Source organism: Eleutherodactylus coqui, chromosome 11 (genome assembly GCF_035609145.1).
Source record: "Eleutherodactylus coqui strain aEleCoq1 chromosome 11, aEleCoq1.hap1, whole genome shotgun sequence".
NCBI lineage: Eukaryota > Metazoa > Chordata > Amphibia > Anura > Eleutherodactylidae > Eleutherodactylus > Eleutherodactylus coqui.
Genome location: NC_089847.1, coordinates 109,730,012 through 109,757,803, shown reverse-complemented (window position 1 = coordinate 109,757,803; position 27,792 = coordinate 109,730,012). Strand labels below are relative to the sequence as shown.

Here is a 27,792-nt window from a genome sequence, read left to right as displayed (position 1 = left end):
ATTATGCTTTTCCAGAAAAACTCAATTTCATTGTAGTGTGGTGGGAACAAAGACGTTGTAGTTATGCGGAATGAGGGTGGGGGTGGGAAGAGAGTCAGAAGTTAATTACTTGGGGAAGGGTTGTGTTTTTTCTCTACATCTATGTCCAAAATGGTTTACACTGTTTAACCCTTTCCAATGTACTGTCTGACATCTTCCTACATTCTGATTGAAGCCTGTACAGCTCTGATGTCGGAAGATGTCCAGCAGGGTATTCTTACTATATATTTCTGGCCGCTTTGTTGTCGGAGCCTCTCCGACATGTCACATACTGCAGTACTGGCTCTAGCCAGCAGATGGGGCTATTGTATAATGGTAGAAAGAAAATGCCCCCTAGGCAACCTTGAATCCAAAATTGTTTTGCAAAGGGTTTTAATAGTCTTCGAGTTTTAAAGGTTGGCTTTACATGGGAAAACTATTGTCTGAATATTTGCTTGATATTATCGCTAAGGCGTACAAACAACTGTAATTTGTGTGCTTTTACACAGAGCGATTGTTGTTCACTTGTTCAATTTTGTGATCGCGAATTGAATTGTTGGGAACACTTATACAAGCCAAAATATTGCTTGTTGACTAGTTAGGGGCCATGAGGTTCTTTGGTGGGTGGGTATTTGATATTTTTACTCCTCTTCAACACTAACTCATTGAATGCACATAAACACATGTGGTCTCTCTCCAGCCATAACAGTGAGTCTTCTCTTGAAGATTAGCAGGGACTATTCAGTCAAGGATCACTTACAGTATATATGTGTTTTCCGGGCCCATTGAGCATTAAACGGTAGGGCCAAATGTGACAAACTAAAGGCGAGAGACACTCAGTGTTCAGTGGAAGACACGCATTAAACAATTGCAACGTTGTTGGCTGGTCGTTGTAGGGCAACGATTACCTGTTTACACCAAGTGATAATTAATCAGCTTTTGACTGCTTTTAGGTGAGCTGTAACCAACAACCAACCACTAGTAAACGAATACTAACTCGGCACCCGGTTGGTTGCTGTTTTTACACGGAACAACTGTTGCTTACGTTCTCTCTATCAAGCAACTATTCGGATGGTAGTTGTCCCTTGTCAAGCCACCGTTGTATAACAACGACCGGTTTTGGTTGGCATACTTGAAAATAATTCACTTTAGTTCTCCGATGACTTTTGTTATGTTTTAGGTGCTGACGACTTTCGGCCATGCCTATAAAAGACACATGGTGTTATCATGAAGCACAGAAGAACGTGCTTGAAAGACTTCAAAAAGAATGGGAACCGCCTGCTGTTCCTTGTGCTACACCCACAACAACTTTTCTTAAAAAACGGATTCATGCACCATTACCGAATGTCCTTCATTCCAACGCAAGGCATCTAAAGATTGGTAGAATTCCCCAACAGAAGCTTTGTGCAAGCTACAATTTGCAATTAAATGACCTACATGTACTTATACCAGGAAACATATACAAGTATGGGGTGCAGAAGAAAAACACGGCAGAGAATATGTGGCGGAATACACTGTGTGCATACTATCCAATAAGGAATATCCGGGAGAGAAGAGCGTACTTAGAGACTCCTAAAGTCCACGATGTTCTTCTGAAGTATGGAGGTCCTGAAGTCTCTATAGAGGAACCTTCTCTGTTTACAAAGAAAACGTATTCCCAGAAGATGAATCCTATTCATGAAGTCAATGTTAAGAATTTTGAGAACTCCCAAAAAACATTTTATATACAAATGCCACAGATTAAACTGAGGGTTGGAAACTTGGACCCCAAAAGATGCCACATGCAGCAGAAAAAGAAAGAACCCTTCATATTGTAATTTAAGACAATCATCAGCCTTGTTAGGGCGCCCACCCACTGGCGTTTGCGTTTTCCGCGGGAAAAAAACGCAGCGTTTTCGCCGCGTTTCCCGCGATTTTTCCGCGCGTTTTTCGCTGCGTTTTCGCAGCTTTTCCGTTAATTTCCATTGACATTCATGGGTGCATTAGGAGAAAAATAAGGACACATATGCAACTGACAGTTCCTATGTTAAAAACGCAAACGCAACGCAAAAAAAACGCCAGTGGACAGGAACACATGTTATCTCTATGCCTGTGCAGGAAAAACGCAAAACGCAGGTAAAAAAACGCCAGTGGGTGGGCGCCCTGAAAGGGGTTTCCTAGGACGCTAGTATTGATGACCTATCCTTAGGCTTGGTCATAAATGTCTGATCATTGGGAGTCTGCCATTTGGGTCTCCTACTGATCAGTTGTTTGAAGAGACCACTGAGCTTCGGTAAGTTTTACAACCTCTTCTCAAGCAAGTGATGTCATGTTCATTCATCACGTGGCCTGAGAGCAGCTCAATCCCATTCAAATTATTAAGACTGAGCTGTTATACCAGGCACCGCCACTACAAAATGCAATGAATAGTGCTCACAAGAGCATCATGGCCTTATCAAACAGTTGAACGGTTGGGGTTCCAAGTGGCAGACACCCACCAATCAGATATTAATAACCTATCCTAATGATAGTTCATCAGTATTAGAGTCTCGGAAAACTCCTTTGAGTGCGAATGTAACTGTTTTTTTAAAAAGCTGACTCAAGATTTTTGTTGAACCAAGGAAGTACCAAGAGTGAATATTAAACACCTTTTAGCTTCTGATTGACACTACTACACTCCTAATCACCTGCATCAGGAAGTCTTGGTGCCTCCGTACCATTTTCATGACTGGAATACACTTTTTTAGGGTCCCTTTGGGTGTTTAATTAAAAATAATAAAATAAATCTTGTTATTTGTGTAGCGCCAACTTATTCCGCAGCGCTTTCAGGTAATTTTTATTTATTACCCAAGCTGGATACTAATTTTACTGACCTCAGAAGGATGGAAGACTGAGTCAAGCTTGAGCCGGCTACCTGAACCACGCAGAGATTGAACTTGCAACCTTCAGGTCGTGAGGGAGAGCTTAGGAGTGCATTTCTGCTGCCTTAACATTCCGTGCCGTACGCGGCTCATTTAACCCTTTCCAATCCATTGTCTAACGTCTAAAGACATTATGATTTAAGGCTATACAGCTCCGATGTTGAAGACGCCCGTTGGGGTTCTCTTGCTGTATATTGCCAGCCTCTTTGCTGTCGGAGCCTATCCAACGTGTCACCTCATGCAGTACTGGTTTTAGCCAGCATATAGCGCTGTTGTATAACGACAGGAAAAGAGTAAGCCCCCTAGGAAAACCAGGATACAAATTGGATTGGAAAGGGTTAAGTGCCCAACAGTCGTTCCCTGGTGATAATTGCCCCTGAGCTTTCACAATGAGTGTTGATTGCTCAGTTAATTGAGGTGGAGCGGGCCAGAGATCTCTTCCACCCACCTGCTTCCCTTCACAGTGAACAGGCAGTCATTCATAGATGAACGACTGCCTGTTTACACAGACCAATCGTTGTTTGATTTTTATGCTTGCAGAAAAATCGTAACTCCTTTACTTATCCACCGCCGTCGCTGTATGAGGGCTTGTTTTTTGCGGGACGAGTTGTATTTTTCAATGATACTATTTAATGTACCATATAATGTACTGAAAAACTTTTAAAAAGTTTCAAGTGGAGTAAAATAAAAATAAAAAAACCGAAATTCCACCATATTTCAGTGCGTCTTGTTTCTACAGCGCACAAACTGCAGCAAAAATGACCTGATAACTTTATTCAATGGGTCAGTACGACTGCTACGATACCAAACATATAGTTTTTTTTTTGCTGTACCAATTTTTTATTATTATTTTCTGCCTCCATCTTCTGCGTGCAAAAACTTTTTTACTTTTCCGTCCGCGTAGTTGAAAAAATGCATTTCTGGAATTCTTAATTTTTTTTTTCGGACGACATTCACTGTTAAACAATGCATTACTTTGATAGATCAGACTTTTACGGACGCAGCGATACTAAACATGTATTTTTGTTTTATGATTTTTAATTCTTTTATTTAGACTAACCAATGACCTGTAAAAACACAGTTCATTAATTACAACTCACTGGTGGATAATCCGCAGAGTTTCTGTCACGTGGAAACATACCTTATATGCTACATAAACCTACCCTTATAGTAGTCAGCACACGGTGTGTAACAGTGATTGTGAAATAGTTGTGCAATCACTTTTGTTATTCTTTTTATTAAGCAAGGTTAATGGCGAGCCGACTGGATTAATTGTATAGGCAGATCTCCAAAAAATACAATAGAACGGCTATTGGAATACATTATTCCACATAATTGGAAAACCTTACGTGGCAGAAAAAAAGCGGATATCATATTTGAATTCAGCGCACTAAAGTTTCTATAAGCCGTCTATCTGCTTATAGGTTACAAAAATTGTGTTGCACAGTGTCAAATACCCATGATCTAGCGAGAATCTGAAAGATCGTTCTGTGCAAAAGGGCCCTTAGTCACTTCGCATTTCATGGTTTCTAATCCTGCAGCACCAATGGAGACCACAACCATGTACAGGGTAATACCACCCATAAAAACGGGAACAAGACCATCCTGGAATGGTTTTCCCCCTCTCTAGGGTCCCCATAGCAGCTACATGGGATGCCTCTATAGTATGGACACTGTTGCGTTTTGAAGACAAAGGGGGAAAATATATTAAGACCGGCATTTCAAATGTAGTCTTAAAATTATTTTTGGTGGCGTGCCTAATATATCACTGTGCAAATGTTTTAGGCAGCTTTGGAAAAGTGAAGGAACAAAAGGGAAATCTAAATCAAATAAATATTTGGTCCGACCGCCCTTTACTTTCAAAACAGCATCAGCTCTTCTAGGTACACTTGCACACAGTTTTTGAAGGAACTCAAAAAGGAGGGTATTCTAAACATCTTGGAGAACGAAGCACAGATCTTCTGTGGATGTCGGCTTGCTCAAATCATTCTATCTATTCATGTAATCTCAGACAGACTGGATGATATTAAGATCAGGACTCTGTGTGGTTATATCACCAATTCCAGGACTCCTTGTTCTTCTTTACATTGGAGGTAGTTCTTAATGACATTGGTTGGATGTTTGGGGTTGTTATCTGGTTGGATAAATTTGGAACCAATCAGATGCCTTCTATTTTGGAAAGAACTTCTTACTTAGCAACATTCTTGTCCACACCTGCCTAAGGGCTAATGCCCACAGCCATTGAGCTATTAGGTTCACTAGAACCTAATAGCTGCGTTGCCCCGCAGCTATTAGACTCTATTGAACCTAATAGCTCAATGTTCACTCTGCGGAATTCCACCTCGAAATTCCGCAGTGTGAAATAAACCGCGACATGTTCTAAATCCCGCGGGAAGATGCACAGCCGGCTTCCATTGTAGTCAATGGAAGCCAGCCGTCACACTATACTTCCGCTGTAGCACAGCAGAAGTATCGCTTGAATATGCGGCCCCGCCCACCGCCAGCCATGTCATCTGACACTGCCAACACGTCATGTGCTGTACTGCGCATGCGCGACGGCCCTCCATGCAGGACGCATACGGAGGATCCGGAGTGGTAAGTATGGGAATTTTAGGGGGACGCCGTGGCGGACTCTGCTGCGATATTCCGCTGGCGGAGTCCGTCACGGCCGTGGGCATGAGCCCTAAAACCTTTATACAGTACTGTATATGAAGAGGCACACCCCTCATCTCATATTAGATGCACCTTAACTCCTTTGTATGTCTACACAGAAATGTATGCCAGGTCCGAAATGGTGTACATTTCTAGCATAATTAATACCAGTTTCTAGTGTAAATTCTCCATAAATGTGTTGGTCCAGGGAGGCCACCCCCTGCCGACAAGCTATATCCCGTTTTTGGGACAGTGTAGAGCACAAACAGTCACAAACTTTTTGTGCAGAAAAGGCTTACGCTAAATATTGTGACTAGAGATGAGCGAGCTTTGCCCTTAGCGAGTACCTGCCCGCTTGAGAGAAAAAGTTCAGGTGTCGGCGCGGGGGAGCGGTAAGTAGCGGCAGTCAGCAGGGGGGAGCGAGGGAGAGAGAGGGAGAGAGAGATCTCCCCCCGTTCCTCCCCGCTCTCCCCCGCAGCTCCCTGCAAGCCGCCGGCACCCGAACCTTTTCTCTCGAGCGGGCAGGTACTCGCTAAGGGCAATGCTTGCTCGAGCAATTGCCCTTAGCAATTATGCTCGCTCATCACTAATTGTGACCTTTTAACGCCAGAATCTGGCACAAAACGTTTTATGAATTTCCCTCAATGTATTGAAACCCAAGTCTGGTTTCTAGAACTGCGAATTCAACAGCTACAAGGGGAGGCGATACAATGAATGCAAAGAGCAGCAGATGAAAGCCCGGAATTGGCAAAGATTTATTTAAACTAAGCATATCTTGTTACCTTGTAGAGAACCTCATCACAATAAACCTGCTGGATCTAAGGGAAACACAATCCAGGATTTCCAGACTTGAAAATCTAGGATCTCTTCAGCCTTGGAAACTTTATACTTGAAAACAGCTTATGTTCTTCATTACCCTATGCAGGATTTGTCCATCACAGCACCCGTGGCAAAGAAGAAATAATACAATAGTACTGTGAACACTAATATATATATATATGTAGATAGATATCATAGCATTCACAGTATTATTTCTACATGTGTGTATATGTATATATATATATATATATATATATAGATGTATATGCGTATATATATATATATATATATATATATTGTGAGACGGTGACCGGCAAGGTGCTGGAGGGCAGGTATGTGTCGCCTAGGATGCTCTCCTATGAGGCTTTGGGGAGCGCTTGGGCAGATACGTGCCACCGAGCAGCCTGGGCTCGGTGGAGGAAGCCGGCAGTATAGTGTTAGTAGCATTAAGCCACTAACACGTTGTAGTGAGTAAGTGGCTCCAAGCCGCATAATCCGGGCCGGCTTTTCCTGGAGTGACCAAAGTGAAGGGTGGGATGGTCACTCCCACGTACCAGGTGGGGCTGGAACCAGGCCTTATAAAGCCTGGGCCTACAGGGCCTAGAGGGAGAGCTGAGACCTTTGCAGGTCTGAGAGTCCTGGCTGGCTGTGTGCAGGAGCCATTTGTTTACCAGTACGTAGACAGGGACGCTCCATGTTTAGTAAGTGCTCGGACGAGCAGGATTTACGTTATGTTTGCCTGATGTTAAGGCCTGTATTTTGCTTTTGTTTGCTTGGAAATAAACCCAGGCAAAGCCTGGACTAAAGACTTTATCCTATGTGTCACTGTCTCTGACTGCTTATGCCCAGGTTGCTACCGATCCTAAACGCTAATCCCTCACAATATATATATATACACTTGTAAGAAAAAGTGAGTAAAACCTCAGGTATTACCTGGATTTCTACATTGATACAAAATGTGGCCTGTTTGTAAGACTGCCTGTCCACGGGCGTTGCGGTATCCGCTGCTGGAGCCACCGCCGGGAAGCAGGAGCCAGAGGACAGATCCCCTCTGTGAACCTGTCTGACAGATAGGCTCACCGCGGAAAATCGAGGCAATTGGCAGCTGCCCGTTGCTCGCATGAATCTGCCATCACAAGATAGGCAAAAAACGTAAATTATTGGAAAAAAAAATCACTGGAGCCAAATGCAACCTTCCCCAACAATGTCGGCTGGCATACTGCCCCAGAAGGGCTCCACAGACATTCACCTAGCAACAGAAGGCTCTACTAGTAACACCCCGCCCAACAGAAGAAGAGTCCTGCTTCTTTTTGGTACCCCTTAGTATACCAGCCCACCAGGAATCTGCCTGGCCTGGCATATTACCAGTCCAGGTTGGTCAGTGCTCATGAATCGACTCATGCAAAAGGATTCTTACTGTTACTCTATCATAGATTACAAATAACATAGTATGTAAGGCCAAAAAAAGACATGTCCATCCAGTTCAGTCTTCTGACTCCCAATGTTGATCCAGAGGAAGGCAAGAAAAAAAAAAAACAGACGTGGTACCATGGTCTTGTTTCATTACGTCAGTGTTTCCCAACTCCAGTTCTCACGACCCCCAACAGGTCATGTTTTCTGGATTTCCTCAGGATCACACAGGTGATGAAATTATTGTCAGACATTGCCACAGGTGTTCCTACTATAAGATTTCCTAAAAACATGACCTGTTGGGGTGCCTTGAGGAGTGGAGTTGGGAAACACTGCATCCTGTGATCACAATGACCTCAGAAGGCTACAAAGTGTACTCTTCCATTAGCCCTAAAATTTTACACAAATCTGAGTTTCAATCTAAATGACAAGACAGTAGTAAAGAATTACTAATAGTTAAAATAAAATGTGTTTTGTCCCTAATAGCCCTGATGGAAATGTCACAGGACATACTAGAATTATAATACTTCTGGTGTTACAGTGGGTGCTCCAAGCCTGTGCTGATCCTCCTAAACCTCGTCAGCGACATCAGACAAATTAATCTTCTTCAGATTACTAAAATGCACATTGACACGTCAAAAGTAACCTTGATTGTCTCAAGGCTGGGACGGCTTTGAGTCAACAGTATTCTTTCTATATTTGGCAATTTCTTGTTATGACTAACATTACTGAATGGAGGATTTCCTCAGATGAGTCTAACCTAACCCCGTGAGCTTAGCATCTGCTATGTGCACTGTGGGGTAAGGAGACCCTACCCCATCTCCTACTTGTTAGCCCCCCCCCTCCCGAAACTCCAGAAAATAGTATAACAAACTATCTTTACTCACTGCCGCCCAACACTGCATGCTCTGTACTACCTGACTCCTCACCGTCTCCTGCATTCAATGTACTGTGAAAGCAGGATATGGGGAGCAGTTAGGTAGCGGAGTGTGCAGCATCTGGCAGTTCCAAATGAGTACAGATAGTTTATTGTACCACCTTGGCAGGGTCGCAAGAAAGTCACTACTACTAATTAGGGCTCAAAGGAAGAAATATTGTCAAGATGGCCAAAGAAGGGGCACTATTATAAAGTTAAGTCACAAAGAGAGCATTATTAGTTAGTGATGCCACAGAGAAGAGGGTATTTTTTTATTATGGAGGGTACTAAGAGGAAGGAGTAGTGACAGTATGGGAAACATGTGTAGACATGAGTCATGAAAGAAGTGGTCATGGTAGTCTGGACCCAATAGAGAAGAAAATGGAAAGTGAGCAAGTCCATTCAGAGGCTACATCACCTGGGATCAGTGGAAGTAGCTGCACTTCTCTCTGTGCACAACTGATATTTGACTATTATTTGATGACTGTGTTACTCTGCAGACAGCAAAGACAGCTGTTGGTTGTTGCTATTGCCACTGAATCACCAATGTCATCGTGACAGTCCGCGGCCGGCCTGGACTAATGCTATAGGTAGCTGAAGGACCAGGTGTCTATTACTTTAAAAAGGGCAATGTGGTTGGCATTGCTTGTGGGGTACTGTGATAAATATTAATGTTGTATTAAAAAAAAATTGTTCACAAAACACACCAAACGTGGTCCTTACATGGGAAGATATCTGTGATGACAAAGATTCTTCTTGTACCTGTGACTACGCTTCTGAATGATCCCTCCTATCTACTGGTCCCTGATCGTGCTGCTGTCTCACCACGGTTGCCTCTGAGTCTACTCCGCAAATTGTAACTTGGGGACACCGCACAGCAAAATCCATATCCCTGTACAGGGGTTAAAGGTTTTTTTTTTTGGAACTCCAATACTGATGTCTTGAGGCCCATTTAGACCCAATGATTCTCGCTCAAAATTCGCTTAAAGCCGTCTTTTGAGCGATAATCGTTGGGTCTAAATGCACGGGCATCGTGCAGTTTTCATGCACGATTCATTCCTTGCTCAATTCTAGTTTTCTTGAATTGAGCGATGAACCCTTATCAGTGGTGCAGGCTATTATCGCAGTCAGCAGGGCTGATAAGTTTCTTACAGCCCGTGTCCCACTGGTAGTTCACAGCGGGACGCAAGCTTTAATTGTGGAGAACAATACAGTTGTTTGTTTATGTAGAACAGCTGTATTGTTCGCCAAGGGATAGCGGCGGTGTCCCGCTTCGCCTGCATAGCTCTTAAGCAGCTACTATAGACTATGCAAAGATGATCGCTTAAAACTGTCACTCAAACTATCATTTTTGCGGGCAATATTTGCATACAACAATCGAATATGCAAAACGAGAGGAATATGCAGCATGAGAAGTACCATATGACATGTTTTATTTAAAATCCATGTAAAAAAAGCTGTGGAGTATGGCCTGGTTCACTTCTGCACTTGAACCTTCCGTCACAGATCCGGACATGCATGCAGCACTTTTTTTTCCGGTGGCATGCCGGGCAAACGAGCAAAAACTGAACGGACACAATTATAGTCAATTGGATCTGTTCGGCACTGTTCAGTTCCGTCATTAGCTGGATTCGTTCGGCCCAAATGGAGCAGAAAAATGGAATGCCCTCCACATATGCGAAAGCAGCCTCCTATGCGTTTCTGATGGTAACACTATTATTACTCATAACATGCTTCAATTTAGATGAAAGACGCCTTTAAAATCGTAGGAGCCTATCCGATTGTGCCATGAGCCGTGTATAAATGCTCCATGCAATGATTGAACATTTCGTCTGCCAATCCGCTCTACAACTATATGACAGTAGGGGATTATTTATCAGGAGGGGCAATTCCGATGGCAGTTTTCTGGCAGCTTTTCTTTCCTTCTTTATTTTAGAATGCGACAATCATTGCAAGACGGTGATAAATTAGTCTTATCGTTAATCATGTCTAGGGACGTGGAGACACTTTGTACACCGACCAGTGAGACAGCACAAAAATGTGGCGATTTTTTTTTAAAAAGTCATGTTATAAATGTTTCTAAAATCCTCACTCCAGAGACCCCCCCCCTTTTCTAGACACTGTAGAAAAGTAGAGCAAGAGGTGTAACATCTGTTCATTTTGGCGCAAGGCAATAGTAATTTATCTAAATTGATTAGTGCCAAAAATGGTGCAACTTACACTACAATTCTGGCACAACACCAGTAATAAATGTGCGCCAATATGTTAGTTTAAAGGAGTTTTCCAGGCAAATACTATCCTCTGGATAGGTCATAAATAGTTAAGCGCCAGTGACCCGCCACTCAGGATACCCGGCAATCAGCTGATCACCCAGGTTGCAGTCAGTGCAGTGAGGCCAGACGTCATCATCAGGGTTGGAGGTTGAAGCATCATTAAGGGTCATTGGGGTCATATTCGATTCTGATCTCTCTTTTACCCCCTACATCCAATCTCTGGCCCGAACATGTCAGCTGCACCTCAAGAACATCGCAAGAATCTGCTCTTTTCTCACTGCAGACACGCTAAAAGCGCTTACTGTCGCCCTCATCCACTCCCGGCTCGATTATTGCAACTCGTTGCTGATCAGCCATCCCTGCACCAGACTCTACCCTCTCCAATCCATCCTGAATGCGGCAGCCAGGCTCATCTTCCTGTCCAGCCGCTACTCGGACGCCTCTGCCCTGTGCCGGTCACTGCACTGGCTGCCCGTTAAATACAGAATTCAATTTAAACTTGCTACCTTCATCCACAAAGCTCTCTACAGCGCAGCGCCCCCTATATCGCCTCCCTCATCTCAATCCATCACCCAGCCCGGGCTCTCCGCTCTGCTTACTAAACCAGACTGAGCGCTCCTTTAATTCAAACTTCTCATTCCCGCCTCCAAGACTTCTCCAGAGCAGCACCACTCCTCTGGAACGCACTACCAAAGGCTACCCGAGCAATCCAGGAATTGCAGAACTTCAGGCGTGCTCTAACAACACACCTCTTCAGGGAGGCTTACCACATTCCCTAAACAAACCCCTCTGTACTCTGCCTGATAACATGCTCCCTGACCTACTGACTGCAATCCCTGCTAGCCATCATAAACCGCTCCTGCAGTCATACTGTTTCTGCCGTCACACGAATAAATGTCTGACCATTGTCTATGTATATAACATCGCTCACTCTCCACCTCGCCATACCGTGCACATCTCCAGCCCCTTTGCCTTCTTTTGGAGAAGAGAAACTGATATAAAATGGAATGGATGGCATTATAAGTCTCCTTACACCTTTTAGGTGCTCTCCCTAAGGAGAAACGATACTCTTCCTGACCAACAACTATAGGCTTCTCACTAGTAAAGCCAGAAACCTACTGAACACTGATGAGGGTCAATCACCACAAAACAGCTGTCTGTGTATGGTTATCCTGGTTTTGGCTCGCAATTTTTGCTCAGTCTTTTATGGTATATCCACATGATAAGCCATAAAAGTCCTACAGATGCTAGTCCCACCTCTGCTACTTGCATGTATCTGCAGAAATGACCCCTGGTGAACTCCTGACACTCCTTTTTGGTCGCCCTGGCTCTACAGGGTGACCAAAAAGGACTGTCAGGAGTACAGAAATGCCTGTACAGGCTGCTTTATGCTGCTTACTTAAAGGGGTTGTACCAGAATTGCAAGTTATCCCCTATCTCATCCCTGCAAACCCTACTGATCCTGAGAACGTCAAACAGGGAAACAGCAAATACACACACTGCATGTCAGTGGCCTCAGACGTCGTTCAAAGTTGCCATTCTGCCCATTTTGCATTATTTGCAGGCCATACACAACTAGCAGTAGTTTTCTGCAAACTACAAAGTTAGCTGATAAGTTGCATAAAAGTAAACTGAAAATGAAATTAAAAAAATCAATTAAAAGGAAACATGAAGAAAGCAAGGGGTTGGGGATTTGTTGGTAATAGTGGTCGTAGAGAGCGGGCTAAGTTAGCTTTTAAAGCGGCTTTCATGTTCTGCAGGATGTGAGGCAATCCCACTGCCATTCCTTAGAAGTGGTTCTGCCTGTGTGTTATTTCTGTAGCACGTAGAACAGGTCGAAGACTGGATGACACAACATGCCTTACCTACCACTACCTCATCTCCCTCCCAGTTGTGGGCACACAGCAGTCAGTCTGCACCAGTCAGCCATGAGCATTCTTCCTCTACTTCACTCTGTGTCAAATTCCTCATACCCTCTGAAGCAGGCCACATGGATCAGTCTGAGTAGCTGTTTGTTCATTCAGTGTCATGGATGTCAACTGGACAGTCCAAGCAGCCCGAGGAAGAAGACTAAGACATCGAATGCACTACTGTCCAACCATTTTTTTCATCCAAAGGGTAAGATGAGGGTGGGTCAGAGTGCACGGTCAGCCCTCCACAGCCCTCTTCCTTATCTCTCTCCCTGTTCCTGCAGTAGCCTTCGAGCACAGAGGAACAGTTTTATGCAGGGGCAGTAGCATCCCTAATTCAGACCTTTCCTCTGCAATTAATGATTGGCTGCAGACTTCAGAGCCAGGAGTCAGAAACTGAGAGCAGAAGTTGAGCCACCACCATCACCAGCACCTTCACCGATATTGACATCTACCCCATATTTCAGTACGTACCAGGTCAGCAACCAGCCCTCCGTGAACACAAGCTTACACAGCTGCTTGCAATGGAAATACTGCCCTACAGGCTAGTGGATAAAGACGACTTCTGCAACATGATGCTCCATGCTAACCCACAGTATCAGATGTGCAGCTGCCATTTCTTTGTCCAAAAAGCCATCCCTACCCTACAATGCCATATGAGTGATAATGTGTCCCTGGCATTGAAGAACGCTGTCAGTGCAGGGTGCGCCTGATTATGAAGACGTGATCCAGCAAGCATGGCCAGGGATGTTACATATGCTTAACAGCACACTGGGTCAATATCCTGCAAATAGGGCATAAATCCAAAAGTGGGGCCCACATTTCATGGTACCCCCAAGAGCTGTGGGAAATTCATCCTTCTCTATCCCTTCCTTGCCACCTTCTCCTCTTTCTCCTTCTCTTCCTTCATCTCTTCATATCACCTTTGGACACCCTTCATATCGGCACATATATCTATATGTGACAACATCCAACCTCCATACAGCGGTGCACGTGGTAAATGGCAAAATGCTATCCCCAAACTCATATGTGTTAGGTGTGTGCTTCTGGGACCTGTGGTTCCATGAGTACAGCTTCACAGGTGAGGGTTAATTGAGCTGGCTGGGTCTGCAGTATATATATATATATATATATATATATATATATATATATACCATAGGCGTGAACAGTGTTGTGTTCAGTGTCTGTGCAGGTAGCCAGACATCAGGTGTGAACAGGAATGTTCAGTGTTAATGGTGTTCTGTCTTGCATGCTAGCCCTAGCGTATTGGTGTGAACTGTGTCCTGCTTGATCGTTTGTCATCTCTGGGCTAGTTAGGCCCTTAGGTTCCTGCGCAGGGTTGCCCTTACCTGGGCGATCACCCTGCTTGTAGGCATGGTTTTGGTGGATGTTGTCTTGTTAGAGTAGGGACCCGCGAGACAACGAGGATTTTTGAAGTGGCACGCGGGCTTAAGTGACTTGGCCAATCCACAAACTAATACCTCGTACTTTTATAGCAATTGCATCTATTGTGTGTGCAGGTATGCAAGGTGAGTGTTTTGGTCATTTGTCAGTCCTTATACTATGTCTATCCGTGAGTCCAGTTCCCAGTATGCAGTTCACTGTCGCTTTGGTGTTCCAGCCAGTGCATCCGGTTTGAACACGATACCACTCCTGCATCCATGTTGCGTCGAGGTGTGCCCAGTAGACGTGACAATATGTCTTGGGAAGCGCAGTCACACGGCCGAAAAGCTGTTAATGTCAGTCTGGGCCTACAGAGCCATGTGAATCTTAAGCCATGCAAGTTTGTGTGTGCCTGCACTGTGGAATTTCACGTTCCATATTTTGCAGAGGCTAAGCCAGCAGCAGAGAGCGATCACAGAGTACCAGACGGTGTATGCCGTTAGCAGGGATTGTATGGAAGTTGGTCACTTGATGCCTGTAGAGTGGCTGCAGATCAAAGATGTGTCTACTGCTTTAGCCTACTTTGGGGAAGTGATCAAAATGGTCAGTTGTTATGATGCACTGATCAGTATGACCATCCCTGTTGTCTGCCGGCTGGAACAGAAGCTACAGGAACTCAGGGACAATGACATGTGTTGTTACAGCAGGAGAAAGTAATACCAATCTTCTAACTGACTGGCCAGTCCGTCATTACTCAACACTGCATTGAGGGTGGCTTTAGGGAAGAAAGGGGGACGTCTTCTCCAACACGTTTCTCTACCCATGAGAGAAGTATAGAGAAAAAAGAAGAGGAGGGGAATAATGTAGGACCAGAGGGAGGGCGCTATACAATGTTCCTTCCATCCATCAGTAACCCCAGCTATTCTACGTGGATGGCAGGCCCACCCGGAGGACACTCTTAGGCCTCACCCTTAGGAATGTGGACCATCACCCTTAGCCCCCCCGTCCCCCATGGTAGATTCCACTGATTAGTTAGCATGCTGGCAATTTTTACTAATTCAGGCCTGCCACTGTGACTTGGAGCTCAGCAAACAACAAAGTGCATTTATTCTGAAACACTGCAGCGTTTCAGAATATAACACGCACAGGGGCAATAGGCATCTTTGTCTCAGGTTCTTGTTGCCAGGAAGCATGAATCGGATGACAGAATCCTTTTTAAAAAGCTGAAAAACCTGGATGCCACTGAAAACCTCTGTTGGAGCAATTCTGGTGCTCATCATAGTTCTCCAAAATGGGTACACCTGAGAATAAAATTGGTAGAGGGAATCTTTGAGGTAATTTATGCTGTCCTTACTGAGGGCAGCTTAAAGTAGTGACAACCATGCTAATACCAGCAGCCTGCCACTAATGGGGCAATGATGTGTAATTTTGCTGCACTTACATATTCAAGAGACAGCCTCTTGCATAGGACAGGTCCATCTCTTGCATCACGAGGTGAGAGATTGATCCGGTGTATTTATGAGAAGCCACTCACCCTGTTTACCTGTCGTGATTGACTTTTTTCTGGCTATTACATTGCATACTGTGAAAGATATCAATCATGGTGGCTGGGTCGGGGTGAATGGTATCTCATGAATATGCCTGATGGATCTTTCATCAGCTGCTGCAAAAGCCAGACCAATCCTGTGGAGGGATTGGCCACTTCAATATATAAATGAAGCAGATGGATAGTGTGTAATGGTGTGGTGGTATCACATACAGGTTTAACAATATGAAGACATATCAATAAGGTTAAACCCATACATTCCCCCCTTCTTTTTTGTTTGCAGTCCTCTGCAACCCAACAAAGTCCACAACAGTTCATGGGGGAGTTTACTACTGCATTCCGCCTGCCACTGGTTGAGCCATTCTGCCAACTATTTCAAGATGAAGCAGGTGAATGGTATTTGATAGAGCTCTGGTGACCCATACAAGTTAAGCCATGTGAACATGTATCATAAGTGCATCAAAATTAAGCATCATTCCACCATACGTAATAGGCTCCTGGAATCAGAATGTCCATCACTACTTTATGCTCTTCTCAGTGAGTGCAGCATAAAATACCTGACAAGTTTCCTTTAAAAGGTAATTATTGTTTGACAAACCTTTTGACATTTTAGTTTTAATTGGCAGGGGTCTAGGTTGTGATACCCCAAGTGATCATTGAATCAAAGGGGCAGAAGCAATGATCTGAGTGTTGTGCCCCTTTGACTAGGTTCAGCTCTGCTTGACTGATCCTCAGAGACGGGAGTAAAGTAATGTATGGATCATAGACAATTTATAAGGCTCTGCTATCCCCACCTAACTGAGCATCAACCAAGCAAAGCCAAACACAGGCAAATGGGCATAACACTTAGCTGAGCACTCTGTCCTTTGTTTTAGTGATTGTGGGGGTCTCAGGTGCCGGTTCACCACTGATTTTTTGCATCTTGTTATGATGTGTCAGAAGTTTTTTTAACTACACAGCAGAAGATTACTCCAAGACTTAAATTTACAGATTTTTTAATTTTATTTTAGGTGGAGTTGCTCCTTAATTGAGATACAATAATTTTGACTTGCGTATTGAACATAATAAAGGTAAACTCTTCTTCTTTCATTCATGGCTGAGGGAACAGTGAGTAGGTCCCAAGCCTCTCACTGTACAGTCAGTAGTTTCAGAATCACACCGTCCACAATGACAATCAATTGCCACTGGGTAAGTGTAGAAAGGATTTACATTCTTGGGACAGCCAGGGATTATCACCGTTTCATAAGCGATCTCTTTGTATGTGCAGACCGCCTGTTCTGCAGACTTGTCCTCTAAATTTGGATCCTGAAATAAAAACACATTAAATGTTATATCCAACCAGTTATTGTCATGTTATACTGGTTCTAGTTTTGCAAATTAACCCTTTCCAATCCACTGTCTGACGTCTAAAGGCATTCCGATTGAAGGCTGTAAAGCTCCGATGTCAGAAGACGTCCAGCAGGGTATTCTTACTGTACATTACTGGTCCCTCTGTTGTTGGGGGCCTTTCCAGCATCTCCCATACCTCAGTACTGGCTCTAGCCAACAGATGGTGCCATTGTATAATGGCAGAAAGAGAAAACCCCCTAGGAAACTCTGAATCCAAAATTGGATTGCAAAGGGTTAAGACCATGTAGGGTGGAAAAGCTGTGGATGTTTCCTATGGATTTGCACGGGTAAAAATGCAGCAAATCATGGTAGAGGACAAGTGGATGAGGTTTTAGAAATGTCATCTACATGCTAAGAATGTTTTTGGTTCGGCTAGTTCGCTGAACGTTTCCAAATGGTTCAGTTTGGTCCGAATTAGTATGAACCAAACTGGAAGTTCACCAAAACCCCTAAAACTGGTGAGTAACACTAATAACCATTAAAGAGCCCTGTGTAACATTCTTTGAAAATGTAATTCAGGGCTTTTATGGCTCTTAGACAGTGTTATACACCAGTGTTCGGGACCAGTGATGAGCAAATGGAACCAGTAGAACCTGTTTCAGGTACAACTTTGCTAAAAGTTCGGTTTGGGTTTATGCTGAATCAAACTTTCAGCAAAGTTTACCCCGAAACAGGGTTCTACTGGTTCAGTTTGCTCAACACTATCAGATATATATATAGGTGTTGGCTACACAAGTTATCTAGTGCATATGGCTGGTTTTATTCTGTAAAAGGGAAGCTGTCATGACCTTTGAGCTCTACAAATTATGTTATGGGGCTCATAGCTCAGGAAACCGGGTGTCCAGGGAGTGATGTTATATACTGAGCGGATGCCCAGTGTCCCATCGAAGTCTGTATGCACCAGCACCATGACGCTTTTCCATCTGCTCTGTGCATGTGCTGTCCCATAGAAATGAATGGAAGAGTACATACAGAGCCTATTGAAAAGAGTCACGCAGCTTTGGGAGGACACAGCTTGGAAGCAGGGCACTTGTGAGTATAAAGCATCTCAGATGACCCTGTTCCCTGACCTTTGAGCCCCATAACATAGTTTATAGAGCTCAAAGGTCATGACAAGTTCCCTTTAACACTACTATGGAAACCCGAGAGCAAGCAATTATGGTAGTAAATCTTTGCCATATTTCAGGGAAAGGATCAAAAAGGTGAATATTAGAAAGTGTCATTATTCTCAATGTAAAATTGCAAAATCTATTGCGATATATACTTTTTAATGTACAGTACCCCTTTAAGAGAGCTCTCTAGAACAGAAAGCATAAGCAAGTACAGCGGTGACAGGGTTACCAGTATTCTGGCAAGGTTTCCTCTTTCATTTTTAGCCTTGTATCCAATCCTCATGAGCTCAATTATATGTATAAAAGCTTGTAAGGAAAGGTCCCCAGTAACTGTAAATGGTGGAAGACCAGCGGAGCGAATACACGCCGAGCAATTTTTGAAGAAATAGAGTGGAGTAAAGGACATTTATTATAGTTTAAATTTTTAAAAAATAATTTGCTGAACATTTTTTTAACCTCCTTTATATTTAAAAAGAAAGTACATAAAAAATGGAAATTTTAGGTCATTTGCATTACGATTTATATGATATCTCTTTTTGCCTTTTAGTAGAATGTACATGTGTGGGATCTGGTTCTGCTTTATCAATGCATACTACATATCACTGTATTCAATATGCAAGGGCGTATGTGGAAGGGATATATGCTGAGGCCCCCCCATATTACTGTATTGATCGTTTATTCTTGTGGAGAAGGCGGAATTGGAGCTAGCGCCATCTTAATGTAGGATGATGGTGGAGAGAACAGGACTCCTAGGTTCCTAGTTGTGAGTCTTCCCAACTCCAACAGACTACATATCCCAGAAAACAGACTTAGTCTGTACAGGCAAGGAAGGAAGCACTACGGCAGGCAGACGGGATCAAAAAGACAAGTTAAACTGCTCTTGGTCCGTATCCCTTTATCCGCTTGACCCTCCTCAAGAAAAATACTGAATGTTCCTTCCAGTGAGTCCAGCCAGAGCTGTTCGGTCATTGACAAAGTTTGTTTGCACTTAAGACTTCTTATTGTTCCCAACTACCTGTTCATCCATTCAAGCAGTACTGCCCCCAGTGAATTTAACCGGTATTGCAGTTCCTAATGAACAAAACATTGAATTTTGATGCAGTAAAGTGGAACCTGAGTGAGTTGTTTCATCAAGTCATGAAGACTAAGGTTGGGTGAGACACCAAGGGATGCTGCTTGCTTCTCGGGAACGTCTGTAGGCTCCAGTTGGCCCTAGACCTTTACACAATAACATCTTTTTTTTAAACGGGTCCCCCACTGTATAAATATGTTGAAGAACTCATAGAGCTCATACTCTCCGCTCCCCAATCCTCCCTCGTCCCCAGCAGCTGCTTTGGTTCTCCACTGTGCTGTTTTGTTTAGAGTCTGCAGTCAGCCTATGACGTCCCATAAACCTGCCGCTGCAGCCAATAACAGAGTTCAGCGATGATCTCAGAGTCAAGTCATTGGCTACAGCAGCCTATTTACGGGATGGAACAAAGACGATGACAGTGAGAAGACCTGGGGATGAGCTGGAAATGCCAAGTATGAGCTTTTTATTATGTTTACACACTGGGGGGACCCGTCTGTAAAAAATATTTTATCTCAGACAACCCCTTTAAGAGACTGTCCTTAAGTGGCCGAAATAGGCCTTGAACTCCTTCCCAGTGTTGGCTAGTTTAGGTTCGATCTTGTTGAGTTGCTTCTGTAAGAAATTTGAAAGTGAACTGTTTCAGCCCGACTTTACTTTCCGTTACTTTAACCCTTTCCGATATACTGTCTGACGTCTAAAGACATTATGATTTAAGGCTGTACAGCTCTGATGTTGGAAGACGTCTGTCGGGGTTCTCTTACTGTATATTGCCAGCCTCTCTGCTGTCGGAGCCTATACAACGTGTCACCTCATGCAGTACTGGCTTTAGCCAGCAGATATCGCCATTGTATAACAGCAGAAAAAGAGTAAGCCCCCTAGGAAAACCAGGATACAAATTGGATTGGAAAGGGTTAAAGGAGACCTGGCACTACCTATTAGCACCATAAACTAAGCTATGTTGCTCATTGGACAAGTCCTTTTTATACTCACTCAGTTCCCTGTTCCTGCAAGGTCACCCATGGTCATCACGCGGGCTGTGCAGTTGACTTATCTCTGCAGACAGTTGCACGGACTTCCATAAACTTAGTTCTATGGTGCTCATAGGTGATGACAGGCTCCCTTTAAAGACTTTTATCTGGGATTCTTCCATTTTTCACATCAAGAATAGCATAGCATTGTAGGACGGACCTGTCATATAGCTATGGCTTTCATCAAAGCCATGACACCAGTGTGATTAGAGTCTAATGCATGTACCGTACAGTGTAGTTGCTCAAACATTTCTGACCACACATAGTAGACTTGTCCTACTCACCGTGGAGCTGCAGTATCCGGAACACCAAGTTGCATTTACAGAGATACAGGCGTTGCATTCCTTTTTCTCCAGCACAATGGTAATGTTAGATAGTTCGCAGGTTGTGCAAGGAATTATCTTCCAACACAAAGCCAGCACGTATAGAAATAACTTCTTCATTCTGTGGAATATGGTACAAAATAGCTTTAACTTCCCACTGACTAATTATAAAAGCCAAAACATTTTGGATACTTAGCAACAGAACAGATTTACATCCAGATGAACATGCAAGTGACTCATGGGTGGCATAAACACACATACATTAGTGGCCTACATGCAGCATATCGCAAAATCAACACTACTTCTAGAAGGAATGATTGGTGCAACCTAATTGTTTTCCAATTAGACATCTGTCCTGTATAAATATCCTTATTAGAATTACTTTCAGCCTCAATAGATTTTGCTATCTTTAAAGGGATATTCCAGGCTTTTACTATTGATGACATATCCTAAGGATATGTCATCAATAGTTGATTGGCAAGGTCCGCCACTTGGGATCTCCATTGATCAGTTGATACTCCAGACCACTGTCAATGGAGCGGGACCAGACATTGCCATCAATGGTCAGGACTGGAAGTGTAATAGTTGGCTTTGCTCCCATTGAAATCAATAGGAGCAATTTCTTGTATTTCGGCTATGTTCACAATGAGGAGCTGGAGATATAATAGGAGGCATCGGTGCAATTGATTTCAATGGGAGTGAAGCCATCTATTACACTTCCTGCACTGACCACTGATGCTGACGTCCCACTACACTGCACTGACAGCAGGCTGGATCGGTAGGGATCCTGAGTGTTGGACTAGTGCTGATAAACCATTGATGACCTATCCTGAGGACAGGTTATCAATAGTAAATGAGGGGCATTGTTCAGTTTTCACTACTACCAGCTGGCACAGGGAGTCTTATAGGCCAGACAAAGCTCCTGGGAAAAAAGTCTGAAAGTTATCTCTCTTCCAGACAGGAGAAAACTGCTCATCTTCAGTCATGGGTTACCCATGAAAATACTAAGGATAGGTCATCAATAGTTGATTGGTCGGGGTCTGCTGTTTAAGACAGTGTAGGTATACACTAGGGATGGAGCGGAAGCCGCTGCTCCAACCCCTATGTAGTGGGGTCTTCGAAATCAATTGGAGTTGCCCCTGTAATTACAAGTGCTGGCCACTACGCAGGGGTCAGAGCAGCGGCTTCCGTTCCAATGCTACACTGGTGCTGTCAGCATACGCCATCTCAGCTGATCGGCTGTGGTCCCGAGTGGTAGACCCTAGCCGATCAACTATTGATGTCTTTTCTTGAGGATAGGTCATTAATAGTATTTTCATGGAAAACCCCTTTTAATATAACTAGGGATTTGGCTAAGCCAGAGTGTCCTGCACAAAGAAGAGGCACAATCTGTAGACAGCTGTTTTGGGGTTCTAATTAAATGGGTGTCTCTTCCTTTTGGGTTGGCTAAAACCCCGGTCATGTTTCAAGGCTCTTCAATCTGACAGACATTGGCTTACAGACCTTAGAGAGACAGCTTTTTCCTTCTAGAGGAGAACTAATTTGCAAACCAAGAATAATGTATGCAGTTTTCACGGGCTGCGCGCTTCTATTAGGGTCTCTAGGCTTAGAAACGGAATGTAAATGTATAGAACAGATCTAGTCAAAGCGGAAGCAAGTGAAATATTACTACAGGAATGAATTATTTGAAATAACAAAATGTGTTAAGGTGATTCCACATCTGCGTTGGAACCTCTGGTCGGAAGTTCTGTTGAAGATCCGGGACAAAATACCAGAAGAAAAAACGCTGCATACAGAGTTTTTAATTCCAACTAGAAGCCGGGTAGCAGAGCTGAAAGCGAACAGACCCTATTATAGCCAATGGGGTCCGTCCAGCGCTGCTTGGTTCCGTCATAAAACTGGCCCCTTCGGCCAACGGATTCCCCTTTCCTGAGAAGGAAACCGGAACCCCTGAGTGCAAATGTGAACCCACCCTAAGTCCTACACTGGTATGTTTACTGATTTGCTATAGGTTCACATAAAGCAGTACATCCCACTAATTTAATTAAAAAGGCTACAGCAACCATTTGGTTACACGTTGGGTTCAGTCCACATCTGCATTCAGGGGTTCCATTTTCCGGCTCCATTATCGGAGTAGGAAGGATAATCCCCTTACGAATCTAATGGAACTGAATGGTGTTGAATGGGCCCCGTTGACTATAAAAGGGTCCATTTGGTTTCGGTTCAGCTGTCTGGCATTTTATAGACAAAAATGTCCTTCATGCAGGACTTGCTCTAGTATTGGATCTCGATGGAACCTCCGAGTGAACAGCCTGAGAAGAGTAAATTAAGTTAATTCATTGTATAATGAAATGTTTTGGAACTTCCTAATATACTTTATCCTTACCATTTTCTGTTTGTGTAGTCAGTAAGTGGGAACAATCTTACATCAGACCCAATAATACTTCTCATAACTGAGAGGTGGATACAATTGTATCCTGTGAGGTAGATACATTATTAGTACAATGCCTTCTACTGTGCGAATAGATTGCTATAATGTATCAGTGGTCCGCCTGTCCAACTTAAGCTGTTTTCACCCCTAATTAAGGTCTCAGTTTAGGGTTTCCGTCTCTCTACTCTGTTTTTGGAGCGAAGAAACTTAAAAAAACTAATCCGTCTTTTCCCCATTGATTTCAATGGGGTTTCAAAAAAAATGGAAAGCAAGCGGAAAGGCTACATTAGAAAGTTGCAAAACTTTTCATTGTATGATGATCGAGCCTTATCAATGTAACACTGGAAACTCCCTAAAAGGGGTTATACCACAACAATCATTTATCACCTATCCAACCAATTGAACCCTCCCCACGATCATGAGAGGCACAGCCCAAATCTGCTGAGACAAAGGCTGTACATGCGTGCCATTCACTATCTAAGGAAATAGCCAAGTACAGTACTTGACTATTTCCATCAGCCCCATAGAAGTGAATGGAGCATCTGCTGATTCAGGGTGCACTATTTTCATGAAGACTAATGCACCCGCCTGTTGCTGATGTTCTTCTATGGTGCCTGAAACATTGTTACCTATCAAGATTCATGATCACTTTTAGACAAGTCCATAATGAACATGTGTTCTTCTGTGTAAAGCATAGGCGAGAGCTAAAAGAGGAGATCCAAATATGATTTGAATTCTACTTAAACTTTTCCTTCTACCTTTATTATCTGCCTTGTGATAGAACAGTCGGGAGTTTTACTATTACTGGCATGTGGGGAATTGGAAAAAGGGTCATGCAAAGCAAGTTGATGGTCCTTATGTCTTGGCTGGCAAAACCTGTTACCATATTGGGTGTCCCATTTTGCGATGGGGCTTTCATTTCCTATGTAAGTCACTTGACTTGTGCAATAATGTGAACATCCTGATGACATCACCTGTTGACAGTAAATCACATTGGTTGCGGTTTGTTAGCTGAAACAGATCTGGGTAAACATTTTGACGGGGACTCCAAACTAAGGAAAGCTGGGGAATCCTGCACCAATGTCATCTTCTGACATGACTCTATGCAGTAGCCTGGTTGTAACGTGATGAGGTGGAGCTAACAGTACTTCAATATTTCTACATTGCACCCATATAGTCTCCTTTGAATGTTTTGTCTTCAATAAAGACCAAGGTAAATGCAGTTACCTTTTTTGATCCTTTTATTATATTTATCCCTAGAGTAGAAACCAGAGGTAAGTGAGATAAAGTAGCTTTACTAGGGTAGACTAAATCTGTCCATACACATGGGACACTAGTTGGTTGAATGCTTGTCTGGCCAACAGCTATGTGTTGCATTCCCCATATGTACATGCACCCTCAGGCTTTATTGTACATATATTTGCTATAGGGCAGAGGAGAGAAAGTTCTTGCAAGACAACTATGGTGATGACTTATCTCCCCAAGAACAAAAGGATTGGGTATGTTGACTTCCAACAGCTTGATCCTCACCTCTCCTGCTATAGTGGAGGGACAGTTGAGAAGCCTGCTTACACATTAGATGGTTGTCTGATCCTACTGAAATCGGCAGGTGTGCCGGATAAACATTTAGCCAATTTAACTAACCACATCGAAGAATGCTATAGTCAACCTCTCCCCAGACAAGAAATGGCTAATAGTGGTGGTGGGGAGGGGGGGGGGGGGGGGTTGATTGTATTTACCAGTATAGCAAATGAAGATTGTCTCTAAGTTCGGTGGTTTGAAGATAGTTTTGTCTGGTTTGGAAAACCTGTCATCAAATACCCCATTATTCTGAATTAGAAGGGAAAAGGCTCCATCAATCAGCCAGTCGGTGCAATGTCTACAAAGAGTGATTCTGGTGGACCCAACATTACAGAGCAAACTATTAATTTCAGTAGGCACCATGTAATGCTTCATCTCTTCTCTGGAGAAGCTACAAGAGAATTTTAACTCTTTCTACAATGTCCCCCATAGAATACAGCTGAACTTTAGGGCTTCCATCACCCTGTGGGCTGCTGGTTTGAAGCTTAAGTGTTGCTTTTCTGCTCTTGTCTTACTTTATAATTTCTAGCTGTACCTTTGGTATTTCAAAAAGTGATATACTTTGAAACTTTCTTAAGTAGGGCAAACTCTTTAGCATTGAATTATTGTCCAGCGTGAGTATAGACAGATCAATACAGGATAAATAGACTTATTACATGACACATATAGAAGATAAATGAGTCCCCTCTACAGTGATTGATTCTATGCTGACATTACATTCTACAGTAAGTAAAATCTAATTGCTCCATTACCTTTGGTCCTGTGTGCTCTGGTATCGCTCCTGGATGTTGGCAATGCTTAAATCAGTCTGTTTTATAGGCAACTCTCACCTTGAGGATTTACCAGGAATTAAAACCTATCTGGTTTTGGCTGCTCGGAGGATTAAAAACTGGCTAGACACTTAGACCTTGAGAACAAGACTGACATTTGAAGCCCACGCAAACCATGCATATGGGGAAAATGTCGCCACGGCCTTGTGCTGAGATTAGCTGTTCAATTTAAGATTTAGGACATTTTAACTCTGCATTATACTTTGTGTCTTGTGGTTCGTCTGTCTATCTATCTATATTCATCATATTTATCTGTCTGTCTACACTATCCTATCAAAAGTAGTTGGACACATGAGCTAGAATCAAAAATCAAAAGTAGTATTTATTGACATATGTTAATACTTAGTGGGGCTCCTTTGGCACTAAAGGCACCAGATACTCTCCCTGGTGAGTTCTCTCAAAGAAGATGCATCAGCCAGTCTACAATGGTGCAAGGAGTGTCATCATTGGACAGTTGAGCAGTAGACGATCGTACTATGGAGTCATGAAGCATACTACTCTATCTTCACATCAGACAGACATACCTGGGTGTGGAGGATGTCTGGGGAATGCCTTCTGCCTGAGGCCCGCCATCAGTTTGAGGAGCCCAAGCTGGCACTCCGATTCTCTGTCATGGTGGTGGCTCCTCTGACCGGAGGGATGGTGGCGCACGCAGCGCGTCGGACTGCTCCAGTGAAAATTATAAGAGCGAAGAAAAATGGCGGTACACCACTGCAAAGTCTAAAATGTCATGTGACGCCAGTCCTTTTTCAATGATAAGGAGATGTAGTTTATGAAATAAAGAGTTGAGTCCAGAGAAATGGTGGTAAACTGAAGGCACACAGTTTACTTCAGGCAAGTAGTCCAACACTTCAACAGGGCAAAATGAACAAATCTCCATACAATTCCTTGAACTTGTAGATGGTCTCAACACGTTTGGGTGCCCAGTACACCCTAACCTGTTTGATGTCTTGTCAATTGGGACTGGCTGGCTCTGGATTGGTTGGTGGAGGAGTCGAGAAATTCATTTGTCTAAATCAGTGGTCCCCAACCTTTCTGGCACCAGGGACCGGCTTCAAGCAAGACCATTTTTACAAGGCCCGGCAGGGTTGGGCAGGACATGGGCGGGGTTTTGGTTATATGGGGTGCAGTTATGAAGGGGGTTGGAGTTTAGTGCATGCTTATTTAATTAGGACATTTAGAATGTCCTGGCAGTACATACATAGGGCAGTATAATATATCCCCCCCCCCCCCCCCCGCCTGGCAGCACACACATAGGGCAGTATATAATCTATTCCCCCTCAGCACACACATAGGGCAGCATATAATTTATCTCCCCCCCAGCACACACGTAGGGCAGCATATAATTTATCTCCCCCCCACCAGCACACACATGGGGCAGCATATAATTTATCTCTCCCCCCCAGGACACACATAGGGCAGCATATAATTTATCTCCCCCCCTCAGTAATAAGCAGCCCCCCCCGAAATAAGCAGCCCCCCCGAAATAAACAGCCTCCCCCCAGTAATAACCAGCCCCTCCCCTGTAATAAGCAGCCCCTCCCCCTGTAATAAGTAGCCCCCACCCCCAGTAATAAGCAGCCCCCCCAGTAATAGGCAACTCCCCCCAGTAATAATCAGGCCCCCCCCCAGTAATTATCAGCCCCCCTCAGTAATTAGCACCCCCCAGTAATTTGCAGCCCCCCCCCAGTAATAAGCAGCCCCCCCAGTAATAAGCAGCCCCCCCAGTAATAGGCACCCCCCCAGTAATAGGCAGCCCCCCCAAGTAATTAGCAGCCCCCCCAAGTAATTAGCGGCCCCCCAGTAATAAGCAGCCCCCACCCAGTAATAAGCAGCCTCTCCCATAATAAGCAGCCCCCCCAGTAACAGGCAACCCCCCCAGTAATAAGCAGCCCCCCAGTAACAAGTAGCCTCCCCAGTAACAGGCAGCCCCCCCAGTAATAGGCAGCCCCCCAGTAATAACCAGGCCTCCCCCAGTAATAGGCAGCCCCCCCCTAGTAATAAGCACCCCCCCACCGCATATACTTACCTCCTCCCTGCTGTCAGCGTCGCTCTCTCTCTCTGCTTGCCTGACATCAGTGTGCAGCCCGGCATGCTTCCTCCATGAGTCCTCCCCTGTGGAACTAATGAGCAGGGGACTCGGGGAGGAGGATCCAGGCTGCACACTAACGTCAGTGTGCGCCGAGATCAGCGCGATTA

At 44.0% G+C, this 27,792-nt stretch overlaps 1 protein-coding gene across 1 annotated transcript; it reads right to left on the bottom strand.

The window, feature by feature from the left end:
* Positions 1–16,842: 16,842 nt before the first annotated feature.
* FSHB (follicle stimulating hormone subunit beta) lies at positions 16,843–20,871 on the bottom strand. The gene is made up of 2 exons (XM_066582208.1): positions 20,713–20,871; positions 16,843–17,132 (listed from the first exon to the last, which is right to left on the bottom strand). The coding sequence occupies exons 1-2, from the start codon at positions 20,869–20,871 to the stop codon at positions 16,914–16,916; spliced, it is 378 nt and encodes a 125-aa protein (XP_066438305.1). The 3' UTR covers positions 16,843–16,913.
* Positions 20,872–27,792: the final 6,921 nt, after the last annotated feature.

What these genes read in the sequence shown, in the direction of transcription:
- FSHB (XM_066582208.1), bottom strand. Translation starts at nt 20,871, where the DNA reads ATGAAGAAGTTATTTCTATACGTGCTGGCTTTGTGTTGGAAGATAATT. An exon ending in CCGGATACTGCAGCTCCACG is followed by an intron (nt 17,133 to 20,712) that starts GTGAGTAGGACA and finishes TTTTTATTTCAG; the next exon opens with GATCCAAATTTAGAGGACAA.